A 27,062-nucleotide genomic window follows, 5' to 3' on the forward strand; every position below is an offset into this window, starting at 1 on the left:
CCGGCACCTCGCAAGTCCTTTTCGGGCGTGCATACAAAGCGTCCGATGGTGGCGACTTTGATTCATGTATCGACCGTTTCACGTCACCGATGCAGAATGCAACCGGTCCTGCATGCAATGAGCATGATCATGCTAGACTAATTTGTTCGATCGGTACCACCAAAAGGGACTGCTTCCGGAGTTTGGAGATAGACAACCTCTAGGAAGCAAGGAATCGTACCACCAGCGTTGGCGCTTCACGGTAGAACGCATGTGTTTGTTTACGTTATAATTTACAGCAATATTTACCGTTCCACTTGTGGCGGCATATATTACAGTTGCGTTTCGGTCCACCGGCGCTGGGGAACGATGCTGTCTGTTTGAAGGTTAGCGCGAGGACCGACGTTAAGGAATCGTGTGAAGGATGCGACAGTTCGCTGGTGAACTTACCCTTGGTCATGGGTAGAATCTATCTTTGAACCAACGTAAATGACGGACTGGTTTGGAGGATGGATTGTCCCATTTACATAAGTTGTACAAAGGATTCTGAAAGGAGCGGTTCATGAGAGAGTCCTAACGTTCCTTGTCGACCGAACGGTTTACTTGTAAAAAAAATTTCTCCTATCATTTTAATTAAATCTATATATATAAAACTCGGTGTTAGTGTTCAAACTCGTTGCAATCGGCTGAACCATTTTTAGTCAAACTTTGCACAGAGTTTTTGTACTTTTTGATTTTTACAGATCATTGGACCTATAGAATGCTCAATCAAAATGTGTAGGTAAAACCCAATTATTTTCAACAGTTTTGTGTAGTTTAAGAAATGTTTAACCGAGCGAGCTAGATTCTTTAAAAAAATGTAGCTTCCATTGTCTAACACAAACAAGTTAAAATGTTGCTCATACCAAAATCTTTGCTGCAGAATGGCATTCATTCTGAATTGATTTTCATCCCTGCTCGATTTCCCTCTACTGACAGACCTTTTTCAATGTTTTCCTTCAAAAGCCCCTTGTCAAACATATCAATTTAACAAGTTGACACACGTGGCACATACAAACAATTTTCCGATCCCACCTCAAATTCGCACGTTAACGGTATGCTTAACAGGCTTAACTTTTGAACTTGGCTGGCGTCGACCAGATTTTGTCTCAGAACGATGGAGGAGGAGAGTGGAAGCTATTTTACATATCAAGAAATAGGAAACAATAGCAGAGATCTGTTCTCGCGGAAATAAATTATCGTATCATCGTATCAGCGTTTCGAGATGAGAAAAAACAAACATACACACGGGAGCGGATTTTGACGGTTTCAATTGATTGTTATATATATTCAAAACGAACGTTTAAAAAATTAAACGAGCCATGCGTGAGTCTTGTAACGGGGTTTTGAAGGTATGTACAAACAGTGCCAGCTCGGTTGACAGTCGAGGGGTTTGTGCGGGTGCACTTAATGGTGGAGGGCCGTGGTGTAGGCGAGCGGGGTAGCCAGCTTCGCAACCGGGGCGGCGTAGGCGATGGCCGGCTGGGAGATGACAGTCTTGGTGGCCACCGGAGCGGCATAGGAGATGGTCTTGGCTACCGGAGCGGCGTAGGAGATGGTCTTGGCAACTGGGGCAGCATAGGCCAGAGCTGGCTGAGCGATAACCTTGGTGGCGACCGGGGCGGCAACGACGGCCTTGGCCAGAGGCTCACGGTGGACGACGGCGTTGAATCCGTTGTGCGGGTCGGCGGTGTACTCGACGGTACGCTTGGTGCCATCGGGATCAACGACGGAGTACGATCCCTGGACAACATCTCCGCTGCGCGACTCCTGCTGGGACTTGGAGTCTCCGGTCAGAGCGTCGGAGATTCCGTACGAGAACGAGTACTGCGGGTTCGCGTCGTACTCCTCGGGCTGGGCGGCGTAAGCGACCTTGGCGATCGGAGCCGTGGCATAGGCAACCTTGGCAACCGGGGCCGCGACGACGGCCGGGGCAGCGGCGTAGGTAACCGCCGGCTGGGCAATCAGTCCAGCGCGGGCAACGGCGACCAGAGCGGCGAAGGTCACAAACTGTGAAGCACCATTGAGACACCACGCTCAGTCAAATGTTCCCTAAGGGACCGGTGGGGAGGCGTCAGATATAGAAGTCCTCCGTCGACCTACCTTGAATGCCATTGTTGCGGTTTGGAAGAAGAAGATGTTGTGCACGGCACCGGATGATCAATCGAACTGTACCTTGCTCGATTCGAGAAGCTCAATTTATACACGCTATTCCCCTCCCTTTTCGGAGCTCCAGAACTCGCACGAGTCCTTCACCTCCCGAGAAGTGTCGGCAACGAACCTGCCTGCCTGCCTGTTCAGGAGACGCACTTCAGGCTCCGTACACAGAAACGCTTTCGTTCGACCCAGTTAAACCCGTCGACTGACTGACACCGTTCAGGAACAAAACGGCTGATAACCGGGTTAAGACGGCGAAATGGTAAGGTCCCAGGCATAAACGCCAGTTCCCCAGCTCCTCAACAAGGAGGAGCGAATGCGCATAAACTCCCTTTCTAGAGCTCCCGGCCGGGGTACTTGTCTTGCAGAAAAAGTTCAATCCCCTAGAGCAGGGGTCGGCAAAGTGAAACTGATTTTATCCGACCCATAATAAAGTTTTGGTGCTTTAGACAAAAAACATATCATTGTTCAATACTAGGTGACTTTTAATATACTTTTTGTTAGACTATTTCTATCGTATTTGTATTATTGGTTCAAATTTTAACAACAATAACTCGTTTACTTTGCATCCAAAATAGCTACATTAAAGGAATACAATGGTCATAGCCATTATGAAATAAATTAAGGCTAGAAAAGCAGTTAACAGTAAAATAAACCCAAATTTACATATTGATAAAAAACCATCGAAAATAAGATAAACGAATGTAAAAAAAAGTTTAACGATAAAATTACAAATATTAGCTAGCTCACTTTTAATGTAATTTTACTATTTAGAAAGTTGATACTCTATTCAAAAGGGTATTAGTATTACTTTGAAAACACTAAATCATTGTTTATTGCATCGCCGGTATGCGCTTTTTGGAAAACGAGTGCCGACCCCTGCCCTAGAGGGCAAGCGCTTCGAGTAAGCGAACAACCATACCAATCGCGCAACGCCCGAAAACATACCCCAAGCAGCGGGTCGGGCACGTTTACGGTCGCGTGCAGACCCGTGTGCCATATACGCCCGTGATCCATCGATCGTACGACCGTCTGCCGGATCCGTCCGAAGTCATAAACGTAACGATCGAGCGAGATACTGCAAGAAGAAGGTCGTTCACTTTTAGTTTCATTGGCCTGTTTTTTTCCTACCCTCTTTCCTACATGCCTGTTACTGCTCGGAGGGTACGACCACGGTGACCCTCTCGTGCAACCGGGGTGCGATCCGCTTGTTGTCGCGAATTTCACGACCTCACCGATTCTTGCCCGACACGGGAAAGGGTCGCCCCGATGCTGTGACCGCGAGGGATGCGAATAAATGGGGGATGAAAAATGGGTACTCGATTCGGTTGTACGTTGTGTTTTTTTCTCTTCTTCAACGATATCCAGATCCAGTTGCCGTTCCACTTCCGTTGTGCAGTAGTAGAGTACCCTCGGTATGCCCTTTCGCGTGCGGGGCGATTACCACGGAGCAGGTTTTGACCTTTCGGATTTTGTTGATTGGATCCCCATTCCATGGCTCGGTTCAACCGAAGGCGCTTTGGGTGAACCTTTTTGCGGGTCGAAGCGAACTGTCAAACACGCACAGACACATGCTTTCATGACCATCAGAAACGATTTGGCATGGGTTTAACGGACGAAAGGAATCGGGTGTTGCCGAGGAGTGTGTGTGTGGCCAATTTTGCACGATCAAGGAGCTAAGGTAGCCAAGGTTTTATTTTTCGATAGAGGAAATACGATAATCATCTAAACAGCGAGATAGAAACCTCACACAAATTATGACGAAATATCTTTTTAAATAGAAAATACTAACTAAATAGAAGTCTTTTTGCACAAGACATCATTCATATCCTGGACTTAAAACCCTTAGTATGCGAACATTATTTGAAATCGAAAGTACTGAACGAACGATCGGCTCACTCAAAGTTCAAAACGCCAGAACGAGCAAAAAACTATTTGAACAAAATGAATGATTAATCACAGTCTAACAAGCACATCGATCGCTACTCTTTAGAGAATCATATGTTATTAGCTGGATCGTTGGTTTTTTTTCGTTTCACTTTCAAAAACCAACCCTAACGAGATACATTTCCGAGAGCAATCAAGTGTGGTCCAGCGGCAAAACTAATAATCTCTACGAGCCGCGAAATCGCCGTGATTGAGTCATTCGCGACGCGATTCATTCAGCGGCAGGTGAGCGGGACCTTGGGAACAGTGCATGGTGGAAGCAACATGTTCCGCAAAAGCCGCATACCGGCAAAAATCGCACATTATCTACTCGCACGCCGGCGAACATTAGTTTCGCCCATTCGCACGGCCATCTGTGCAAAACTGCTCTCGATTGTGACCCGGCAGCCGGCAAACGGTGGTACCGGCTTGACCTAAAGCGACGCTTAACCATTCCACCGGCATATGGCAAGGTCGGCGTCGTCGCGCACAGTAAGCGCGTCCAGTTGCTTGTGGGCAGACTCAGCGGTCAATAAAGTTTTAATGCAGAGTATCGGGCTTGCGAGATCGAGCTTGCTCTTTTCCGATGGTTCACGAGACATCGTAAAGTAAGAGAAAATGTCACACGGCGTAGAGCAACCGAATTGCATCAGCAATTGCATCAGACTCTTGAACTTACAATCAAAAACACATGCTGAGTTGATAGCAATCAACAAAATTTTGTTTGGACCCAACATGAATACCTTCGAGCATAAACATGAAGAAGGAAAAATCGTGGAATCAATCTCTCATTGATTGTCAATTTAACCGCATAAAATAACAAAATCAGAGAAACAAATTATGTTCCAGAGGTTTTATTTACATTCGTTTGCGATGCGCAATAAATAGTAACCATCATAACGTTCTTCCGGACATATCGAGTTTGTTCTTTAATGGTACGAGGCGTAAGCCGGGGCGGAGTAGGAAAGAGCGGGCTGGCTGGAGATGTAGGTCTTAGCCAGAGGAGCGGCGTAGGCCTGGGTGGCGTAAGCCGGAGCGGCGTAGGACAGAGCGGGTTGGCTCGAGATGTAGGTCTTAGCCACAGGAGCGGCATAGGACAGAGCAGGCTGGCTCGAGATGTAGGTCTTAGCCACAGGAGCGGCGTAGGCCTGGGTGGCGTAAGCCGGGGCGGCGTAGGACAGGGCAGGCTGGCTCGACACGATGGTCTTGGTGCCCACCGGGGCGGAGTACGAGATGGTCTTGGCTACCGGAGCGGCATAGGAGATGGTCTTGGCAACTGGGGCGGCATAGGCCAGAGCTGGCTGAGCGATGACTTTGGTGGCGACCGGGGCGGCAACGACGGCCTTGGCAAGGGGTTCACGGCGGACCACGGCGTTGAATCCGTTGTGCGGGTCAGCAGTGTAGTCCACAGTACGCTTGGTGCCATCGGGATCAACGACGGAGTACGATCCCTGGACAACATCTCCGCTGCGCGACTCCTGCTGGGACTTGGAGTCTCCGGTCAGAGCGTCGGAGATTCCGTACGAGAACGAGTACTGCGGGTTCGCGTCGTACTCCTCGGGCTGGGCGGCGTAAGCGACCTTGGCGATCGGAGCCGCGGCGTAGGCGACCTTGGCAACCGGGGCCGAGAGGAGAGCCGGGGCAGCGGCGTAGCTCAGAGCAGGCTGGGCGATCAGACCGGCGCGAGCGACGGCGACCAGAGCGGCGAAGGTCACAAACTGGTGAAACCAAATCGATAAGAAATAAAATCATTTTTCACGTCAGCCTCTTCCGGAAAAAAGCTTGACTTCCTGGCAAGCGAGACACCACCTACCTTGAATGCCATTTTGAAAGTGTTTTGGTGACTTGTTCACTGCGCAAAGCAACGAATTCAACTGTGCTTTCGGGTTGGGTCGCCACTGTATTTATAGTGGTTTCCTTAGGAGGCCGACTTGGTTCCTTTCACACGGAATGATTGCTGTTCTTAGCGTAAATGTTACATCAGCAAGCGAACAAACGAATATTGTTGTAAGGATCCTGCTATTTCTTTGCTATGTGGTAAGAGTCATTTGAAAAATATCCTTTTCCACATTTTGCAAGGTAGCTTGTCCTTCAATTTTCTTTGCTGTTTACGTGTGACAAAAAAATCGACTTCGAAAATTAATGGAACCGGGATATACAACACCAAATTAATAGATTTCTAATGCATTGTAACATAGTAAATTTAACAAATGAGAAAAATATTCGATATTTTCAGTTGTAAACTGCAGAAAAATATTATTTTCTGCATGAAAGTCAAAGCAAGTCTTTTTCAAAAATTGGTTTGTAAGTAGATACGGTATCATAAACCAAACTTGGCATATAAATAACTTTTCGTTTAGTTCAATCGATGCGTTTGATAGAAATATGTTAAGCCCAAAAATTAAAATTTGTGTGCCTTTGATTTGTGTAACTGCAAGATTTCCATTCTGAACTCTTCTTGCCGCCGTAAGAGATATTGTTGCAGAGGAGATACTAAAAACATTTGAAGAACAAGTCAATTAAACAGGAGACTGGTAAAAAAGAAGCAAACATTTCGGAACATAAGCCTACATGGCATAAACTACATAAATCTTATATAATTCTACGTCAGACATTTCAAAAACATCAAATTTAACAATCAAACTAAATTGAAACAAACGTATTTTAATAATACAGAGAAGTATTTCAGAGTGTTTCAAATCGTTGTTCTTCAAATCATTCAAATCAAAACCTTGTAAGTCCTTAGAAAATTGTATTGCAAGCCGCGGTTTGGCCCATCTATCAATAAATTATCGATTTGTTTATCGTGCTGGACTATGTATGCCGGTGTTCTATATTTATAAAACATCACTGAGTTATCAATAATATAATTTGCTCTGTTGTAGTTCTATTTTCTTCTCCTTACTTCCCATTATATTCTTAAGCAATTCTTTTAATGAGGGCTGCAGCAAACCAAGTATAATCAAAACAACAACCTTAATAATATAGAGTTAATGAGTTTTGCTCAGACTAAAGACCATGAAAAACTCTTAGATATTCTATATGGTCTGGAACAAACTAAAGAATTTACAATTTTTACATTAAATTCAACATGAAGAATGGATAAATAATTTACCATTGATTTGGACCGTTGACACACAGTATGTTCAAATATGCTCGGAGTCTTTTCTTATCCAGGTCACCAGATTTAGCTATCTAGTCGTTGCCAATCTAGTATATAGACCTGTTAGAAACCCTTTTCGTTCCTGTCGCCAGCTGTCAGTTCGCCTCAGAAAAGATAGCCCGATAGATAACGCAAACGCTGAAAAAGAGAACTTCGCAGAGTAACTGACTGGTCACCTGGATCGAAGGATCGATGACCCTTGAGGTCGGCTGCGGAAGGTATGAATAGAGTACGTTCGAGTAAAATCCGGCAGTCGCGATAAAATCAAAGTTCAAATAAAAGATACATTTTTTGAACGCTTCAGTAAGCGTCCACATTATTCCTGTAACTTTGTGTTTTATTCGCACTCGTTAGGACGAATACTAACAAGACTCTTTCTCGATTACACTAAAATGCAAAAAAAAATTCTTGCAGCATTTGATAGCAGTAAGAAGATACGCTGAGCATCAGTCCTTTGTAGATAACTCTTTGCAGATAGGAATAAAATCACAAATATTTTTACGATGATTTATTTACATTCGTTTGCGATGCGCAATAAATAGTAACCATCAGATCATAACTTTCTTCCGGTCATATCGAGTTTGTTCTTTAGTGGTACGAGGCGTAAGCCGGGGCGGAGTAGGAAAGAGCAGGCTGGCTCGAGATGTAGGTCTTAGCCAGGGGAGCGGCGTAGGCCTGGGTGGCGTAAGCCGGAGCGGCGTAGGAGAGGGCGGGCTGGCTCGAGATGTAGGTCTTAGCCACAGGAGCGGCGTAGGAAAGAGCAGGCTGGCTCGAGATGTAGGTCTTAGCCACAGGAGCGGCGTAGGCCTGGGTGGCGTAAGCCGGGGCGGCGTAGGACAGGGCAGGCTGGCTCGACACGATGGTCTTGGTGGCCACCGGGGCGGAGTACGAGATGGTCTTGGCTACCGGAGCGGCATAGGAGATGGTCTTGGCAACTGGGGCGGCATAGGCCAGAGCTGGTTGAGCGATGACTTTGGTGGCGACCGGGGCGGCAACGACGGCCTTGGCAAGGGGTTCACGGCGGACCACGGCGTTGAATCCGTTGTGCGGGTCGGCAGTGTAGTCCACAGTACGCTTGGTGCCATCGGGATCAACGACGGAGTACGATCCCTGGACAACATCTCCGCTGCGCGACTCCTGCTGGGACTTGGAGTCTCCGGTCAGAGCGTCGGAGATTCCGTACGAGAACGAGTACTGCGGGTTCGCGTCGTACTCCTCGGGCTGGGCGGCGTAAGCGACCTTGGCGATCGGAGCCGCGGCATAGGCGACCTTGGCAACCGGGGCCGAGAGGAGAGCCGGGGCAGCGGCGTAGCTCAGCGCAGGCTGGGCGATCAGACCGGCGCGAGCGACGGCGACCAGAGCGGCGAAGGTCACAAACTGGTGAAACCAAATCGATAAGAAGTAAAGTCAGTTTTCACACCAGCCTCTTCCGGAAACCCGCATGATTTCCTGGCAAGCGAGACACCACCTACCTTGAATGCCATTTTGAAAGTGTTTTGGTGACTTGTTCACTGCGCAAAGCAACGAATTCAACTGTGCTTTCGGGTTGGGTCGACACTGTATTTATAGTGGTTTCCTTAGGAGGCCGACTTGGTTCCTTTCACACGGAATGATTGCTGTTCTTAGCGTAAATGTTACATCAGCAAGCGAACAAACGAATATTGTTGTAAGGATCCTGCTATTTCTTTGCTATGTGGTAAGAGTCATTTGAAAAATATCCTTTTCCACATTTTGCAAGGTAGCTTGTCCTTCAATTTTCTTTGCTGTTTACGTGTGACAAAAAAATCGACTTCGAAAATTAATGGAACCGGGATATACAACACCAAATTAATAGATTTCTAATGCATTGTAACATAGTAAATTTAACAAATGAGAAAAATATTCGATATTTTCAGTTGTAAACTGCAGAAAAATATTATTTTCTGCATGAAAGTCAAAGCAAGTCTTTTTCAAAAATTGGTTTGTAAGTAGATACGGTACAATAAACCAAACTTGACGCATACATAACTTTTCTTTTAGTTCAATCGATGCGTCTGATAGAAATATGTTGAGCCCAAAAATTAGAACTTTGTGTGCCTTTGATTTGTGTAACTGCAAGATTTCCGTTCTTAACTCTTCTTGCCGCCGTAAGAGATATTGTTGCAGAGGAGAAATTAAACATTTGAAGAACAAGTCAATTAAACAGAAGACAGGTAAAAAAGAAGCAAACATTTCGGAACATAAGCCTACATGGCATAAACTACATAAATCTCATATAATTCTACGTCAGACATTTCAAAAACATCAAATTTAACAATCAAACTAAATTGAAACAAACGTATTTTAATAATACAGAGAAGTATTTCAGAGTGTTTCAAATCGTTGTTCTTCAAAACATTCAAATCAAAACTTTGTAAGTCCTTAGAACATTTTATTGCAAGCCGCGGTTTGGCCCATCTATCAATAAATTATCGATTTGTCTATCGTGCTGGACTATGTATGCTAGTGTTATATATTTATAAAACATCACTGAGTTATCAATAATATAATTTGATCTGTTGTAGTTCTGTTTTCTTCTCCTTACTTCCCATTATTTTCTTAAGCAATTCTTTTAATGAGGGCTGCAGCAAACCAAGTATAATCAAAACAACAACCTTAATAATATAGAGTTAATGAGTTTTGCTCAGACTAAAGACCATGAAAAACTCTTAGATATTCTATATGGTCTGGAACAAACTAAAGAATTTACAATTTTCACATTAAATTCAACATGAAGAATGGATAAATAATTTACCATTGATTTGGACCGTTGACACACAGTATGTTCAAATATGCTCGGAGTCTTTTCTTATCCAGGTCACCAGATTTAGCTATCTAGTCGTTGCCAATCTAGTATATAGACCTGTTAGAAACCCTTTTCGTTCCTGTCGCCAGCTGTCAGTTCGCCTCAGAAAAGATAGCCCGATAGATAACGCAAACGCTGAAAAAGAGAACTTCGCAGAGTAACTGACTGGTCACCTGGATCGAAGGATCGATGACCCTTGAGGTCGGCTGCGGAAGGTATGAATAGAGTACGTTCGAGTAAAATCCGGCAGTCGCGATAAAATCAAAGTTCAAATAAAAGATACATTTTTTGAACGCTTCAGTAAGCGTCCACATTATTCCTTTAACTTTGTGTTTTATTCGCACTCGTTAGGACGAATACTAACAAGACTCTTTCTCGATTACACTAAAATGCAAAAAAAAATTCTTGCAGCATTTGATAGCAGTAAGAAGATACGCTGAGCATCATTTCTTTGTAGATAACTCTTTGCAGATAGCATTAAAGGCAAAACAGTAACAAATAAAACCACAAATATTTTTACGATGATTTATTTACATTCGTTTGCGATGCGCAATAAACAGTAACCATCAGATCATAACTTTCTTCCGGACATATCGAGTTTGTTCTTTAGTGGTACGAGGCGTAAGCCGGGGCGGAGTAGGAAAGAGCAGGCTGGCTCGAGATGTAGGTCTTAGCCAGAGGAGCGGCGTAGGCCTGGGTGGCGTAAGCCGGAGCGGCGTAGGACAGAGCGGGCTGGCTCGAGATGTAGGTCTTAGCCACAGGAGCGGCATAGGACAGGGCAGGCTGGCTCGAGATGTAGGTCTTAGCCACAGGAGCGGCGTATGCCTGGGTGGCGTAAGCCGGGGCGGCGTAGGACAGGGCAGGCTGGCTCGACACGATGGTCTTGGTGGCCACCGGGGCGGAGTACGAGATGGTCTTGGCTACCGGAGCGGCATAGGAGATGGTCTTGGCAACTGGGGCGGCATAGGCCAGAGCTGGTTGAGCGATGACTTTGGTGGCGACCGGGGCGGCAACGACGGCCTTGGCAAGGGGTTCACGGCGGACCACGGCGTTGAATCCGTTGTGCGGGTCGGCAGTGTAGTCCACAGTACGCTTGGTGCCATCGGGATCAACGACGGAGTACGATCCCTGGACAACATCTCCGCTGCGCGACTCCTGCTGGGACTTGGAGTCTCCGGTCAGAGCGTCGGAGATTCCGTACGAGAACGAGTACTGCGGGTTCGCGTCGTACTCCTCGGGCTGGGCGGCGTAAGCGACCTTGGCGATCGGAGCCGCGGCGTAGGCGACCTTGGCAACCGGGGCCGAGAGGAGAGCCGGGGCAGCGGCGTAGCTCAGAGCAGGCTGGGCGATCAGACCGGCGCGAGCGACGGCGACCAGAGCGGCGAAGGTCACAAACTGGTGAAACCAAATCGATAAGAAATAAAATCAGTTTTCACGTCAGCCTCTTCCGGAAAAAAAGCTTGACTTCCTGGCAAGCGAGACACCACCTACCTTGAATGCCATTTTGAAAGTGTTTTGGTGACTTGTTCACTGCGCAAAGCAACGAATTCAACTGTGCTTTCGGGTTGGGTCGCCACTGTATTTATACCGGCTTCTCTTATGGACCCCTTTTCGCACCCCATGATTGCTGTTCTTAGCGTAAATGTTACATCAGCAAGCGAATAAGATTGGGCGTGGGAAGAATGCTGCCGGGTTCACATATTTAGCTAGCCCGAATGTAAAACGAAAATTCTCTTTCAAGGCCACCGAGAACCAATGTGTTTGGCATTATCTACTGTTAAAAGGGGAACTTTTACAACTGTATGAACCGGGTAGTTTCATTGTATGTACTTATAAATATGATTTTGGATTATAGAATTAGGTTTTCAAAAATTCCATCGTTTGGTAGGATGCAGAAATTCGATACCAGGTAGTTTTCCCATAGAGTATCAACATCTTCATCCAAATAGTCATATAATATAATTAATTTATTAGCATGCCCTTTCGTATGAGCGTTCATGATTGCGTTTGTCAATAACCAAATTGACTACACGTATTTTATTCAAGCGTGTTCAGCAAATCGTTATCGTATACCAGTTGTTTGTAATGTTTAAACCCCTACCAGCACTTTCTCTTTTTACATGAATTAAGTCTTGTAACACTCAGTACGGAAATATAGATGAAAACAGTAGAGAGAAGTGATGGTTTTTGCGTGAACAATTTTTAAATTATTTTTTACGATCAAACGTGAGCCATTTGATAAGAATAGTATTTCAATATAGAAATTACACACATTAATATGTCGTGTAAATGGCATAGCTTCACTTATGATAGTGGAAGAAAAATTGAATTGTAAACCAATAAAATTGTATGCAATAACAAACCAAATCAATCAAAATAAAGTAGCATGTGTATAGACTGGGGTCCGCGACAGCCGAGCGGTAGCGCCGATTAGAAAATCGACCCACGCCGGGGCTCACCATCTCGACGGCGTGGGTTCGAATCCCAACCGAGACCGGACCCTCCCCTGTACGAGAGGACTGACTATCTACGTACAACAGGGAAACAAGTCTCGTAAGCCCTTAACGGGCAGGCATGACCAAGAGGTCGTTACGCCAAGAAGAAGAAGAAGTGTATAGACTATATTAACTCATAAACATGGACAATTTACGAACAAAAAATAGTATTCAGTGCGTTTATAGCTATCCTCTGAACGAAAGAGTATTAGCGATACAATTCTGAGTGAGTCAGTTGAAATGAATGATCAACTCTTTAATTAATTTAGAATGACTGATTTGACTCACTCATAAGTATTAAGACAAGTTGACTTGTTTCACATGTGTAGATCATACGACAAAACAGGGATCATACCATATCTTCTCATCCTACCAGACTCTTTGGACTTGGTTGAGTCACTAAGTATTTTTTATCCACAGAATTGTGAACTGATTTTGTCGAACTGTATTGTATGGGGTTTGACAGATGGAATCGGTCGTGCGGTTTTTATTCTTACGGAATTGAGGCCTATCTAGAAATTGGGGTTTTTATCTATTAAATATTAATAAATTCATTTTTCTTTCCTAATGTTCTACAAATATTTAAAACGCTTATAAATAGGACGACCAATAAAATTCTGTGTGGCAAAGCGTTGACACCACCATAACAAGAATCAGCTCACTCACTCACTCTGACTCAGTCACCATTCTCTAAAATTATGTAGTCTTTTTTTATATGACCCACAACTTTGCCATATATTTTACCGTGCGTTCACGCATTTGTTTCCTTTGAAATGACCTGAAAATCACCCAAATAGAACTTAAAACGAAATGTTAAAACATTTGAATATTTCCTGCGTGCAATTTCTTTGAAATGTCAAAGAACATAGAAAATGTATCAACTCACAGTTCCAGCAAAAATCAAAACGCATAACATCCAGTTGACTTATATATATTTGCTGCTTTTAGCAATAAATAGTAACCATCAGTTCATAACAAATCTCGTATTGGGTTTAATGGTACGAGGCGTAAGCCGGGGCGGCGTAGGCCTGGGTGGCATAAGCCGGAGCGGCGTAGGACAGAGCGGGCTGGCTCGAGATGTAGGTCTTAGCCACAGGAGCGGCATAGGACAGAGCAGGCTGGCTCGAGATGTAGGTCTTAGCCACAGGAGCGGCGTAGGCCTGGGTGGCGTAAGCCGGGGCGGCGTAGGACAGGGCAGGCTGGCTCGACACGATGGTCTTGGTGGCCACCGGGGCGGAGTACGAGATGGTCTTGGCTACCGGAGCGGCATAGGAGATGGTCTTGGCAACTGGGGCGGCATAGGCCAGAGCTGGCTGAGCGATGACCTTGGTGGCGACCGGGGCGGCAACGACGGCCTTGGTCAGAGGCTCACGGTGGACGACAGCGTTGAATCCGTTGTGCGGGTCGGCGGTGTACTCGACGGTACGCTTGGTGCCATCGGGATCAACGACGGAGTACGATCCCTGGACAACATCTCCGCTGCGCGACTCCTGCTGGGACTTGGAGTCTCCGGTCAGAGCGTCGGAGATTCCGTACGAGAACGAGTACTGCGGGTTCGCGTCGTACTCCTCGGGCTGGGCAGCGTAAGCGACCTTGGCGATCGGAGCCGTGGCGTAGGCGACCTTGGCAACCGGGGCCGAGAGGAGGGCCGGGGCAGCGGCGTAGCTCAGCGCAGGCTGGGCAATCAGACCGGCGCGAGCGACGGCGACCAGAGCGGCGAAGGTCACAAACTGCAGATAATAGGACATGCACATGTAACAACCGGTACCGAAGGAATCATGCTCCCGCACACTTACCTTGAATGCCATTTTGGAATCGGAGCAGTGATGCTGTTCACAGTACAAAGGATTCAATCGAACTGTGCTGTGATCGGCACAAGTGATCCAATTTATACGAAAAAACGCCCGATGACGGCCGCTTTTTCCGGTTTTGGTGTTCCTACCGGCAGAACGTTGCCTTTGAAACGAAACCGAGCTTGAACTTGAGTTCGTTGCCTTCACTTTTGAAATAAGGCGTTCCTGAAAGGTCACATTCGTGAGTTCTTGTTCGCTTAACGACGCGCAACGATTTTGGCATTCTGTTGACACCACTTAAACCTACGTGCTGTAGAGGATTACATATTCTTCAGTCAGATTTTATTACAATTTGTATTTGTTTGTATAGCGGATAATCGACTTTTTGGTACATATTTTTGAACTACTTCAGATTTTGAACTACACATGTCCATACTGGACTTTAAATTTTGACGTTCCTCTGAAATCGCAAGAGTTTGGTGAAAAAAGTTCTTACTTTTGAACGAGAAAATATCTCTCACATAATACTTTCACTTTCCGTTCTGCTTCATGCCCTGTCCTTCATATTATGCAACTCAACACAGCAAGCCCTGCCCTGGGAACATTCAGGAACTCGTATTTTTTCAGGAATACGCTGCCTGGTACCTTGCCTCCAATTTTGAAATAAGTCTCAAGGCTGTCGGTTCCAGAATGCCATAAGAATATTTTGCCACGATTAAACCGGTTTTTAGGTTACACGTTGTTGACTGAAGTAAATTATAAATGTTCATTCAGAGTATGCGCTTAAAATGTGAATTGAATGAATAACATTTAAAAGAGGAAGCCACTGAAATATTCATTATCATGATAGGGTAAAATGTCATGCAATTACATCATCGTGTACTCCGATTGCTCCACTGACCTACTTACGAATCCCTGCCATTCGAAGCAAATTGATTCTCAGGGCGCAACAATGATCATCTCCTACGCACATACGTTTGCCTTCGATCTTGAAACACCGTGCGTCAGACGAAAGGTCAATGAGTTCAAATTTTATTTTTAATATAAATTTGCTGAACTTATGCTTATGAGTGATTTGTTTGATTTGAGTAGCATTTTTAATCAACTTTCCTCCGAATGTCTTAATGTTTTAAAACAGGGCATCATGTCATGTGCATAGATTGGCCATCAGTTTAATTCCTCCGCATTCCTCCGATAACCTTCGTTTTATTGGCTGTGCCAAAAAGCACTCCAACTAACGCCAACTCCATTGTGATGGACAGAGCCGCTTCAAATCCGAATCGTTTTTGACAACTCGCACGATAGTCCCCGGCGGGAGGGCGCTAGTTAGACCTGTTCCGCACTAGTGCGGCTTGAGGCAAACATATCTTGGCGAGCTGATTAAACTGTCCATATGATCGAGGGCACACAACCGGGCAAGTGATGAGATTGGATGGAATTTGCAGACTCCATCCAGCGCGCAAAGGCGTGCGCTGTTACAGAAAACCGGTTCCATGTTGGCTACGCAACCTTCCCCCCGGGCATGCTCGTAGCATAAGGGGAACGAAAAAAAGCTAGAATTACACACATCGCAAACTCGCTGCAAGCCGCCGGTCTGGGTACTTTGACAATGGCACACGGTCAAGGAGATACTTTTCGGAACATGGTGCGCTGTTTTGGACATTAGTTGGTGTGTTGTTTTTTTATGTTTTACTTGTGACTCTCTTTCTGACAGGCTTTCCACCGTGCCCTGCTCATGTGACCCACGATGTTGTGTGCAGATTGTCTAATCTGTAGCATACCTCTCAAAGGTAGTTGAACCTCATGAAGGTTAGGCATCATTACCATGAACTCAACCAATCGCATGTCATTGATCTCTTTTCCCAAATGCTTATGTTAGGCGATGTTTTTTATCAAATCCTAGTTAAACATATCCGGGTTCCGGTGGATAAAACACCAAATATTATTTGTAAAGTGAGTATCTAAAGGCGGTAATAGTTGAGATAAATAGGTACCATAAACTCTCCCGAATTGCAAGATGTTATTGATACAACTCAATAATCATAAAACTGAATTCACGCGTAAAATGTGATTGTTTACCCTACGTACATACACATACTCCTGTAACGATAATATAAACGGGATAAGAATATAAAAAAGCTGATGATGATGAGTCAAAACTTCTCCCTGTTCATCTCACCATGTTTTCAGGATCATGATCGCGGACGCATCCTTCCCATCGAACACGGTTCGACACTCCCTCTGAGGTTCGTTAGCGAATGTGCCGTTCGTGCAGCGAAACGGATTGCAAACCGAAACGCAGATGATGTGCTGCTATAAAATGGTATGATGTCTTCCCCGAGAACACAAAACACACGTTACAAATTACTCCACCGATGAGGGCAGCACATTTTTATCACAAGCACATCTCATGGCGAACCACAGCTTCGACCAGACCGGGCAATAAACGTTTCATTTCGACTGCATGCAGTTGAGAATTCGTGGAAATTTCACATCCGAAATGTTCACCTCCGGTGCAGTGGATAATATTTCGTCTTTAATTGCGCCTCCGACCAGCAGATTCATCGGAAGGTGATTGCACTAAAAGTATGATGGGGCAAGTTTTGCTGCCGGCAGCAACCATGCGCTCGCTCGGTTCGTTCGAGAAAACCAATGGAATTCCTTGTCGAGGTTCATTGATCCGATTGTTGCGCAGGAACACTTTGCCAGGGCAGTTTGATTTGATTTTCTGCACCCTGAACCATAGCAAGACAACAAGTGGGACGTTAAAACAAAACACTTAAAAAGATGCCGGGCGTCTATGTGCAACCTAAACCGATATTGGAAAACACTAATAAATTCGATTTCCAAGTTCTCTGCAGCGCCGGTGAATGGGAATGCAAATTACAGATGACTCTCCCTGCAGAGCACCACTGAAGAGTAAATCAAATTAAAATTGTCGAACTCCAACACAAACAATCCTAAACTTGAGCAGAGCATATTGGTTAGCACGGTACGTTCATTCTTGTTGAAGACATTTTCAGAGTTCCTCCGAGTAGCAGAAGAAATTTATATTACAAGGCTGCTTCACCTTCGGAAGGTATTGGGAAGTAATTCAGAAGTGCACTTTACGTTCCGGCTGTTGTCTACCCGGTTTGTATTACAAGTGCCTTTTTGAAAATATACCTGCCTAAAGACTATTTGCAAAAACTTTTATAGGTCAAGGTTTATGAAGGGTCCTACCTTCACGAAGTCCTTAGGATATTTAAAAATGAGTTTAGCTAAATTGAATATAAACAAATACAGTTCTTCGTATCAAGCTAAGATTCACTTAAGTTGGTGAATGCACTGAAACATCGGTCTGAAACGGTTTGTTTGTGACAAGTTTTGAACGATTTTAAATGAGTATAGTTTTTTGTTGAGACATTGATTTCTACGACGGGCAGGAAGTAGATCGATTATTGATGGCCGAAAACCGAATGCCGGTGGCAAACCAGAAGCCGGCGAACGCTTCGAAAGCCGCTTGACAACAGTGTGTCCTCGAGCGTACGAATTGGTACGCGTGCCATACGCCCGAGAGGCTGTGCAAAAAGTGAAGGCATCGAACTCGGACACGTGAAATACATGTGCCGAACGAGATCACACGACGGTCGCGCAGAAACTCGGCTCTGGCAGCTGGCCCCTGGCGGTCTCTGACCGAAAACAGCAATACTACAACGCGACTATTACTATTATTACGTCAGCCACGATCGTGGCGTAGTATAAAATGGTTCACGATTTCCGATCACAGCACAGTTTGGTTGAGTTCTTTGTACAGTGAACAGCTCAGTCCTGCACCTTCAACAACCATGGCATTCAAGGTAGGTGCCACACCGAACCGATGGACTGACGATGATGCAGTAGCTCCACTACCACGATCACTAACGATCGGTTTGTTCGTTTTGCTTTTTAGTTTGTGACTTTCGCCGCTCTGGTCGCAGTTGCCCGCGCTGGACTGATCGCCCAACCAGCTGTCAGCTACGCTGCCGCCCCGGCCCTCCTCTCGGCCCCGGTTGCCAAGGTCGCCTATGCCGCGGCTCCGATCGCCAAGGTCGCATACGCTGCCCAGCCCGAGGAGTACGACGCGAACCCGCAGTACTCGTTCTCGTACGGAATCTCCGACGCTCTGACCGGAGACTCCAAATCCCAGCAGGAGTCGCGCAGCGGAGATGTTGTCCAGGGATCGTACTCCGTCGTTGATCCCGATGGCACCAAGCGTACCGTCGAGTACACCGCCGACCCGCACAACGGATTCAACGCTGTCGTCCACCGTGAGCCCCTGACCAAGGCCGTCGTTGCCGCCCCGGTCGCCACCAAGGTCATCGCTCAGCCAGCTCTGGCCTATGCCGCCCCAGTTGCCAAGACCATCTCCTATGCCGCTCCGGTAGCCAAGACCATCTCGTACTCCGCCCCGGTGGCCACCAAGACCATCGTGTCGAGCCAGCCTGCCCTGTCCTACGCCGCCCCGGCTTACGCCACCCAGGCCTACGCCGCTCCTGTGGCTAAGACCTATATCTCGAGCCAGCCTGCTCTGTCCTACGCCGCTCCTGTGGCTAAGACCTATATCTCGAGCCAGCCCGCTCTCTCCTACGCCGCTCCGGCCTACGCCACCCAGGCATACGCCGCCCCGGCTTACGCCTCGTACCACTAAAGACTGTTGACGTTGATTCGAGTGTTGTTACGGCTGCGATGATATTTATTGGATAGCAATAGACGACCGGCAATAGAGGCAGCTCCACTTCGGTTCTGTCTCTGAAAAACAAAAGTCCACTATTCTTGTGTGCGTGTGTTTTGATCCTTTAGTCCTGTTCGTCCTATATCTCACAGGTCTCCCTATAGGTTAGTCGACCCTCATCGGAAAGATGCCAACGTAAGTGCCTTCGCCAGAGTGGAAAAGCATTGCAATTAATCGTAATTCCGGTGCTAGACGTGCGCCGTGATTGTTCGCCAGCACTTGTTCTCCTCTTTGATCTTGAGCGCCCGAGACCCGGGATTTGCATCGATCGATTTTCCCCCGTCCGCACCGCGTCTCCCCACACGTCGCCGAAAGGGGCGTCTTTCAGCAATTCGGTTGATTTCCGAAACCCCAAACGAACGGTGAAAGATTAAAGCGACTGTCGATCAAATATGAAGATGTACGATGTTGCCCCCCTTCCGCTTGTGCCGTTGGTCGCCTCTGCGTACCTTCGGATGGGGGCGTGTACGTACGTGCTTGCTCCCGGACACAAAACCACAAACATCAGGAACAGGAAATCGTTCGACACTTGCCTACCCGTCGCTCCTACCGTCCGCCGCTTTTTTGAGGGAGGGATTCTTTTCCTTATCGACAAGTGTGCCGGAAGACGGGGCCCCAAATTTAGCAGCAAGCGGTACCGTAAAATGCTCGGTGTTCGTAGGCAAGCAAGCCCCTCCAAAAGGCTTCCGTCGATATCAGTGATTTGTCGCTTTCGGTTGCTCACCAGTCGGAGAGGGATCTCACTTCGGGCCCGTGAGGGATTCACTGTCACTTCCGCTCGTGTCACATTTCCGTTCGGAGGCTTCCGTCCCCTCCCCAAATCCGACCGTCGGTCGATCCAACGCTTCGACTTGTGCGGATTGCTAAATGCGACAACACAAAAGCGTCCCGGACAAATCAAAAGCGGTACGGCAAACAAGCCGCAAACGGACGCCATCCCTCGCCGGGGGAAGAGAAGGCAAATTTGCGACACTTGAAACACGATATGAATAAATTATTGGCTCACCGTTTGTTTTGCCTTTTTTTCCCAACCGGTGGCCGGTGGCTTTTGGAGTCCCTCCAGGGAACGCTGGCCACGTCCCCCGATGCGGGACGGTGTGAAATCTTGCCCAGAGCCAGCCTGACCGACGTGACGAATGCAGGATTGAAGGCAGGACCTTCCATCAGGTTTGGATGGTCGTGTCGTCGAAATTTCCTCGACCCGGTTTCCTACCCCATCCCCCCCTCGACCGCATCGTAAATAGGGGGAAAGTGGATGTTAAACGTCCACCACGACACGTTTATCACCTGGGGTGGGCTGCTCCATACACCTTAATGCTCGAGCTTAAACTTCTCGGCATTTTCGCCTTCCCTAATTCGCTACACCCACACCACCGTTCAATTCAATTTTCCACCGCTAAAGCCTGCTCGTCCCGTGTCGTTGTAAAAGTATACGGACGAATGGGCGGCCCCTTTTACGGTACGGCGACACTTCGCACCTTTCGTCGGTATGTACGATTGATAAAGATGTAAAATCGCATCGGAAAAGCTTCAGAATTTCAATTACATTTGTTTATATCGAGCCTCGATGGCGGGCGTCGCATCGGATCCCCGACCCACGGAATGATGGTGCAAAACGGGACAAATACACGGAGGTCCCCCCCCCCCCCCTCCCTCCCGCAACACCTTCGTCGATTTGATCCACGATGCCCAAACCGAGGCAGCTGAACGATGCGGAAAATTTCAATCAATGTTACGATGTTTTTTCTGAAGGGGGAGGCTATGGGCAACAACGAAAAAAAAAATGGTGACATGAGGGGTTCCGCTGCCACGTACTGTCAACCCCCACCCCCCCTCGAATCAACAAATCGGGGAAAATCGGGAAAATTGAATTTGTGTTTGGATTACAAATCACATTTCTCTTTTCGTGCGCGTTTCATTCCTTTTTTATTCTACCGGCGGTGTTGGTGGAAAACGCATCATCGAACAGTGCGTTTCGTTGGCCGACGGTGGGGACGGAAGGGAAGCGTTTGGGGCCCCCGGAAGTGACGCAAATTGAAACGCTTCCGGGGTCGGTTCTGGGCCGAAATGGCACCGCACGACTGGTGCTGATTGTTGACGGATGGGTCGGGGGAGGTATGACTGGTCGTGGGGTGGGGGTAGCAATCAGCTTCCAGCTGGTTGCAAATAAATGCGCATGCATGCAAGTGCGGGGGGCCAAGGGGGAGGGAGGTGGTGGGAGGGTAGAGGTTGTATGTTTGTAACCATTGAAAACGATTATTGAAAACATAACACTTTCCGCGATGGATGGTAGGTGAGAACATATTTGTATCTAATTTTTCATTCCTTGTGGAAAATGAATGTAAAATTAAAAAAGAACAATTATTACAATTGCAAAAAGCAAAAACATGGGATCATACTATCTCAACACAATAAAGGCCAACGTTAAATATTCACTTGACTACAACTAATCTAAAACTTTCAATATTATGGATCAACGCTAGCAGGAAAATCATGTTGCGCTTCATTAAAGCCCAAATTTAATCATTCGGAAGTACATATTACCAGAAAATAATATTCACATGCCTCGCACAATATTCGACGTCCACCAATAATGAACTACACGTAACTCTGGTGGCGCGTCTAGTGGAGCATCGTTTTACCGATAAACTCAATTTCCATATCCCACCCAGCCCTCGTGCTTTCTCCGCGTCCACCTACTTCCACCCGCAACCGTTCACTATTTGCTCTCCATTTATTTCGCCTTTCCCGCTCGTAATGGTGTGTCCGGAAAATGGTGACACAAATTAGTTCCCCGAAACAAATATCAATTACGGACACCGCACTAGCTGATGACACCATTAATTCCTTTTTGCCACCTGCCAACCCGACGTCCCCGGCCGTCAGCCCGGGCTCGGCTGGAAGTCCTTCAACGGAAGATGAATGGACCGCCACCCGAGAGCGACCGAGGAAGACCGATGGACTCCCGTCACCGGAAAAGGATAGTGGATCACCACCGAGGCGGAGTCGGGAAAATGGGAAAATTCGAGAGCAAACGGGATGCGTGTGACTGGGAGAAAGTGTGCGCGTGTGTGTGTGTGTGTGTGTGTGTATGTCCTTGACCACCAACACTCTGCCCACAGCCAATTGCTCCGGTACGTGTGAAATTGATTGCAGATAATGACCGCGAGCTCGGTACTCGAATTACGAGCCGTTTCACACCGGTCTGTTGCACACACAAACACACACGCCATCGCATATACCCTTGGACGTACGAGAGTTGATACAATTACCCATCGATGATCATCATCATCGTCATCATCATTGCATCATCATTTATCCCGGAGCCGGTTGAAAGTGGCAATCGGTGTGGCATGTCGATTGGGGGGCTTAAATGCCGAGATTGGCATATGGGCATCTGGCCGCGGAAAATTCGAGCAAACAAACCAACAACATCGAGGGAAGTAAGTGTCGCTGGTGTCAATCGACCGTGCGGTTGCGATGCCCAATGGTTAATAGCGCTGGGTTTTTTTGAACAATGGAACTCCACTTTTGGTGTCTTCTTTAATGGGGTGTAATGTGGTCTCTTCTTTGACCTTTTTATCTTTTGGTAGCGTCCATTTTATACTGAATCATTTTAATTGTGATCTTCTTTTTTGTGCGTATCGTGATGGCTGATCTCGTGGATGGTATTGTCATTATTCGTCACATGTTACCATGAGTTGTTTCCCACTTACGTGTTTCAGGATATTTCGGTAGACTTAATGTTTTTAAATTCAATCCATTGCCAAGGGGAGTGAAGGTAGTGTTTGCTCTCTACACTTTAATGGCAGTCATTTAATAAATCAGAATACCACTGCGATGATGCTTTAAAATTCTTTTAAAAATGTATCAAACAACTCGACGTGAACCGTGTCCATGTGTGGTCTTAAATGGGTTCATAACGGATGGGTTCATGCAAGGAAAATCATAATAGCGATTCACTGCCTTCACACCAGCCTGTATAAACATCCAATCTGGTTCGGCGGTGCAGTCATACGCTTCTTTCCTGCCCAACTTTATTTACGCATTTAAAGCATCAACGCAGCCTTCCATTAGGCCGGGGGTCCGGCATTGCATTCGATGCATCTGCGTGCGTGCATCTTCCGCCGATTAATGTCTTGCCAGATTCGCACAGCATATCGTTAGCAACGTGAGCCGGGTTCGGGAAACCGTTCCCCCCAAAGGTTCAACGAAGGGAGCCTACCCGTTCGAGCAGCTGGGAAGCTGTTGCACCACGATACAAACCACTCCTCCATCGCTTCTCCACCGTTGCATCTAATCGTTGTGCCCCCAACGACCACCCAACGGATTCCCGGATTACCGGATTGATGGACCCGCATCGGGCTGGTCTGGGAGTGGTGTAGAGTTTCGGAGGCGAACAGCAGAAGTGACGAGAATTGCGGAATGCACGCATCGGAATGCTGGCGGAACATCTGCCTCACGAAGGCGACAGGGCATTCGGAAAATTGGAAGAAAACTTGGCTTTCTGCATTTCTATAAGCATCATACTGAAGAGAGAGATGGAGGGAGGAGGTTTGTTTTCGTGCGTTTTCTAGCAGATCTTCGAAGGAAACGATTTAAGACTAACTCGCATGTGAAGCAGTTAATAATAAATGTACCTCCGAATGTTTAACCAGAGAACAGGATAAATACAACAACTCGTATCAATCAACCAAATGGAAATGTTTTCTCAACTAATTTTGGGGGAACCAAACACCATAAAGATGTCAATCTTGAGGGTGTCAATCTACTCATAACGAACCATGTTTATGTGCTTATGTTGAAGTAAACGTGTTTGATATCAATCAATTCGTTAGAAACGTAATGAGTCATAAAAGATTTAATTTTTTGATCACCTATCATGTTTCTACAGGTTTCAAGTGCATGAGAAATAAAGCATCAGGAATACTGGTTGTTCCATGCTGTCATAAAACATGACGCATGCTTTTTGGGATGTTTTCCAAACTAATCCTTTTATGGCATATTTTCATTTCCACAAAATTCCCTCTGAAAAGAAGAAGTTGGGTAAAAAAATATCAAAGCAGACGTTACAATTCAACGTGCACCAACGAGAGAAGGTGAAAAAGTATTTCCCGGGTGTGCTGGTTTTATTCTGTTCTGGTAATTCCACCCTTCACACAAAGTCGATACGTTTCGATTGCAACGCCGTGTCGTGTGCGAGGCCAGACTCCGAGAAGAGCAACGTCCTTTTCCCAATTGCATCGCAGCGATGTTTTATTAGTTTACGGCGCTGGCTGCGCGAATCCTTTCGAGCTAATGCGCCTGCTGCCCTGGCCGGGATACGGACACGGAATTTCACGTTCTCGCGGGCTAATGACTTTATTTTATTATGCAACAACAACGACGACAACAACGACGACGATGGCGACGACGACGGCGACGAATGATAGCAGTTAGTTAGATGCCAGATCCGTACGCGGCCAGTGCACCCGAGCACCGACATGTGTGTATGACCAATCCGTCAACGTGTTGGCCCACAGAGAGCAGGCGAAACCTACTGGAAGCTTCCCCCCACCAGGGAGGGGGCCGGTTTGGCCACGAAGAGGGAATGGACCCATAAAAAAAAAGAAAGACCTCGCAACCAACGGCTGCCCGACAGCGTCGTCGTCGTCGGGTCGTCGCTTGTTTATGCATTTCTATGATTAACTCAACAACCGCCCGGCCCGTGCAGGATCAGCACTAAACGGGAATGGCCAGCACCGTCTCCGAACGGTCCCGGGGTGCAATGTAAAATGTAGCGTCATGTGCAGACGGGTCTCTCTCTCGCTCTCTCGGGCCATGAAAAAGGGAACATGACGCCAACATCAGACGGCCGAGCGAATTCAATTACGATTCAAAAGATTTGAAAAATATCACTAATGCACCCACGGGTGGATGAAACGGATGACGTAGGATACACTGGTATTTTTTTATTATTAGTATAAAAGGAGTACTTTCTTTGTGCATCACCGGTTCTTTTTTTGTAGTGATTTGCGTACAATTATTTTATTCTTTTACCTCTCTGGTTGATGAAAAACAACGTTCCCTAATCATTTACTCGAACAACATTCACGCTCGTTCCCGTTCTGTTTATGCTTACAAAGCTCTTCCGAACCGTAAAGCTGTGGCTGTAAGCGGATCCGTCTCCGAAAATCATGTAGCATAAATGTTTGTCTTGATTTAACGCAACAGAAACTTATCAAGCATCCACCAAACAAACCGAACGACCGAACCGAACCGAACCGACTGGTCAAACAATGCATACGAAATGCATGAACCTTCAGCCAAACCCGCCTTGGCCCCGGACACACACAGCATGCGGAGGCATGTAATACCAACCGCTGGCAACAAGGGACTTCGCCACGTTATGCAAATAATAATCAGCGACGGCGAGCACGAAGGGCTCGTGCAATAAAATCAAACGATCAACAAAGAAACAATACACCATAATCAAAACAAAACTGTTCCGAAAAGCCAAACCTCACCACATCCGCGCAAAAGGATGCCCGGGATCGCTCCGGTTAGATCCGAGGACCCCGAGGACCGGAGCCAGCAAGGCTGTTCCAATCAGTTCCACGGCCTTCCGACAAGTGCCTTTGCGCAAGAAGGAACGAGTCGGGAGTCGAGTTTGGGCTTTGGTGCCTCACGCTAAGCCCCATTCCCCTTTTCCTACCACCGTCCGAGATGCAGATGGGACGGTTGGCCGGGTTGTGATGCTCCGTTCGCTTCGCGGGAGAGAAGAAAATATTGGAAGGCAATGAAAATAATCAAAGTGCTCGAAAGGATGTGGGAAACGGGTTTCGGGCCGGGTACGGGGCCGGGGCTGGGGGGGCACAAAATCAACTCCAAACAACAACAACAACAATAGAGAGCACCGTCGACGGGCAACATCGTTCGCTAGACGACTTCATCGGGCGGAAGGAGCTCGGGAGCAAGCAACAGCATTATATCCCTCGCCCTCCCCAGAAACCTCTCGAACATCAGAGAAACCACCTTCCTCCGGGGGGAGGAGAAAACCGCAAGAACCCGAGAAACACTCCCGGTCGTGGCGAAAGGATATGGAAATTGAGAGAAAAAGTGAGGAAGAAAAAGTGTGCATAAAATACCGAAAGACCGGCCCGGGCACGTACATTTTACGTATGACGGTTTCATTGAAAAATAAATTGAAAAACAAGAAAGTCAAATAAAAAATGATTTATAAACATGAGCGTCCTACACTGCCCTTCCCCGCCCTTCGATGGCACTAACATCCCAACGCCAGCGAAAAAACCTCAACGTCCGCTCTGGCTTCTATGTTTCTAATATTTCCTTTCAAGTTTCTACCCACCGCCAGGGAGCAAAGCTGCGGTCCGGGATCGTTATCGTTATTTGTTATCAGTGGTCGTTATTCTTGTTGCCTGCGATATGATCCTGTCGATGATGACGAAGATGATAGAGGGCGGCGAGCTGAATCCTTTTTGCGTGCCCGCTCCGTTTGTGGTAATGGATGCAAGATTAACACCAGAAGACGGAACGTTCCGCCGTAAGCGAGCCTCATTTGCATCGTGGCTAAATTTATGGGAACGCCATGGATAGCTTCGCTCCGGGTTCGGGAAGAAGATTTATTGCCCGCGGAAAGCATCTCCAAGGAAACGCAACATAAGCGGTTCATGTAGTCGAGGACAGATGCGAGAGCGTGTTATTGACTGTCATTTAATTGACAAACTTTTGCGAAAATGTGGCTTTATTATGATTAAGATTGTACATTTTATTAACCAAATTAGTCTATGTGTAGCATTTATCGTTTCGTGTTAGGTTTGTTTTCTTTTCTTTCCAAACTTAAATGCATTTTATGTAAATTTCTTCCACAGAATTCCTACCCTTTTGCGCTACGTTTCAACGACTGATTGAGATGCATTTGCATCGGATTTGA

General features: G+C 46.7%; 3 protein-coding genes across 3 annotated transcripts; 1 reads left to right on the forward strand and 2 right to left on the reverse strand.

The window, feature by feature from the left end:
- Positions 1 to 1,425: 1,425 nt before the first annotated feature.
- LOC131284341 (ice-structuring glycoprotein-like) lies at positions 1,426 to 11,591 on the reverse strand. The gene is made up of 8 exons (XM_058313197.1): positions 11,580 to 11,591; positions 10,736 to 11,483; positions 8,138 to 8,463; positions 7,863 to 8,029; positions 5,915 to 5,945; positions 5,041 to 5,819; positions 2,122 to 2,179; positions 1,426 to 2,028 (listed from the first exon to the last, which is right to left on the reverse strand). The coding sequence occupies exons 1-8, from the start codon at positions 11,589 to 11,591 to the stop codon at positions 1,426 to 1,428; spliced, it is 2,724 nt and encodes a 907-aa protein (XP_058169180.1).
- Positions 11,592 to 13,575: 1,984 nt separating this feature from the next.
- Positions 13,576 to 14,391, reverse strand: LOC131289188 (cuticle protein-like). Its single transcript, XM_058318397.1, has 3 exons — positions 14,380 to 14,391; positions 13,933 to 14,313; positions 13,576 to 13,896 (listed from the first exon to the last, which is right to left on the reverse strand). Exons 1-3 carry the CDS (start codon positions 14,389 to 14,391, stop codon positions 13,576 to 13,578), a joined length of 714 nt encoding a protein of 237 aa, XP_058174380.1.
- A 2,576-nt stretch (positions 14,392 to 16,967) lies between these two features.
- LOC131284342 (cuticle protein-like) lies at positions 16,968 to 19,045 on the forward strand. Its single transcript, XM_058313198.1, is given in 2 exon segments — positions 16,968 to 16,972; positions 18,256 to 19,045. Coding segments are annotated over 2 exon segments (795 nt in total).
- Positions 19,046 to 27,062: the final 8,017 nt, after the last annotated feature.

Source organism: Anopheles ziemanni, chromosome 3 (assembly GCF_943734765.1).
Source record: "Anopheles ziemanni chromosome 3, idAnoZiCoDA_A2_x.2, whole genome shotgun sequence".
In the NCBI taxonomy this organism is placed as follows: Eukaryota; Metazoa; Arthropoda; class Insecta; order Diptera; family Culicidae; genus Anopheles; species Anopheles ziemanni.

Excerpts from the sequence above, each read along its gene's own strand:
- LOC131284341 (XM_058313197.1), bottom strand. Across the intron at positions 8,464-10,735 it reads CTACATCTCGAGCCAGCCTG|CGCAGTACTCGTTCTCGTAC; the intron begins CTCTTTCCTACT and ends ACGACGCGAACC. Across the intron at positions 8,030-8,137 it reads TCTCGTACTCCGCCCCGGTG|CCTGCTCTTTCCTACGCCGC; the intron begins GCCACCAAGACC and ends ATCTCGAGCCAG.
- LOC131289188 (XM_058318397.1), bottom strand. Across the intron at positions 13,897-13,932 it reads AGCCTCTGACCAAGGCCGTC|CCAGCTCTGGCCTATGCCGC; the intron begins GTTGCCGCCCCG and ends GTCATCGCTCAG.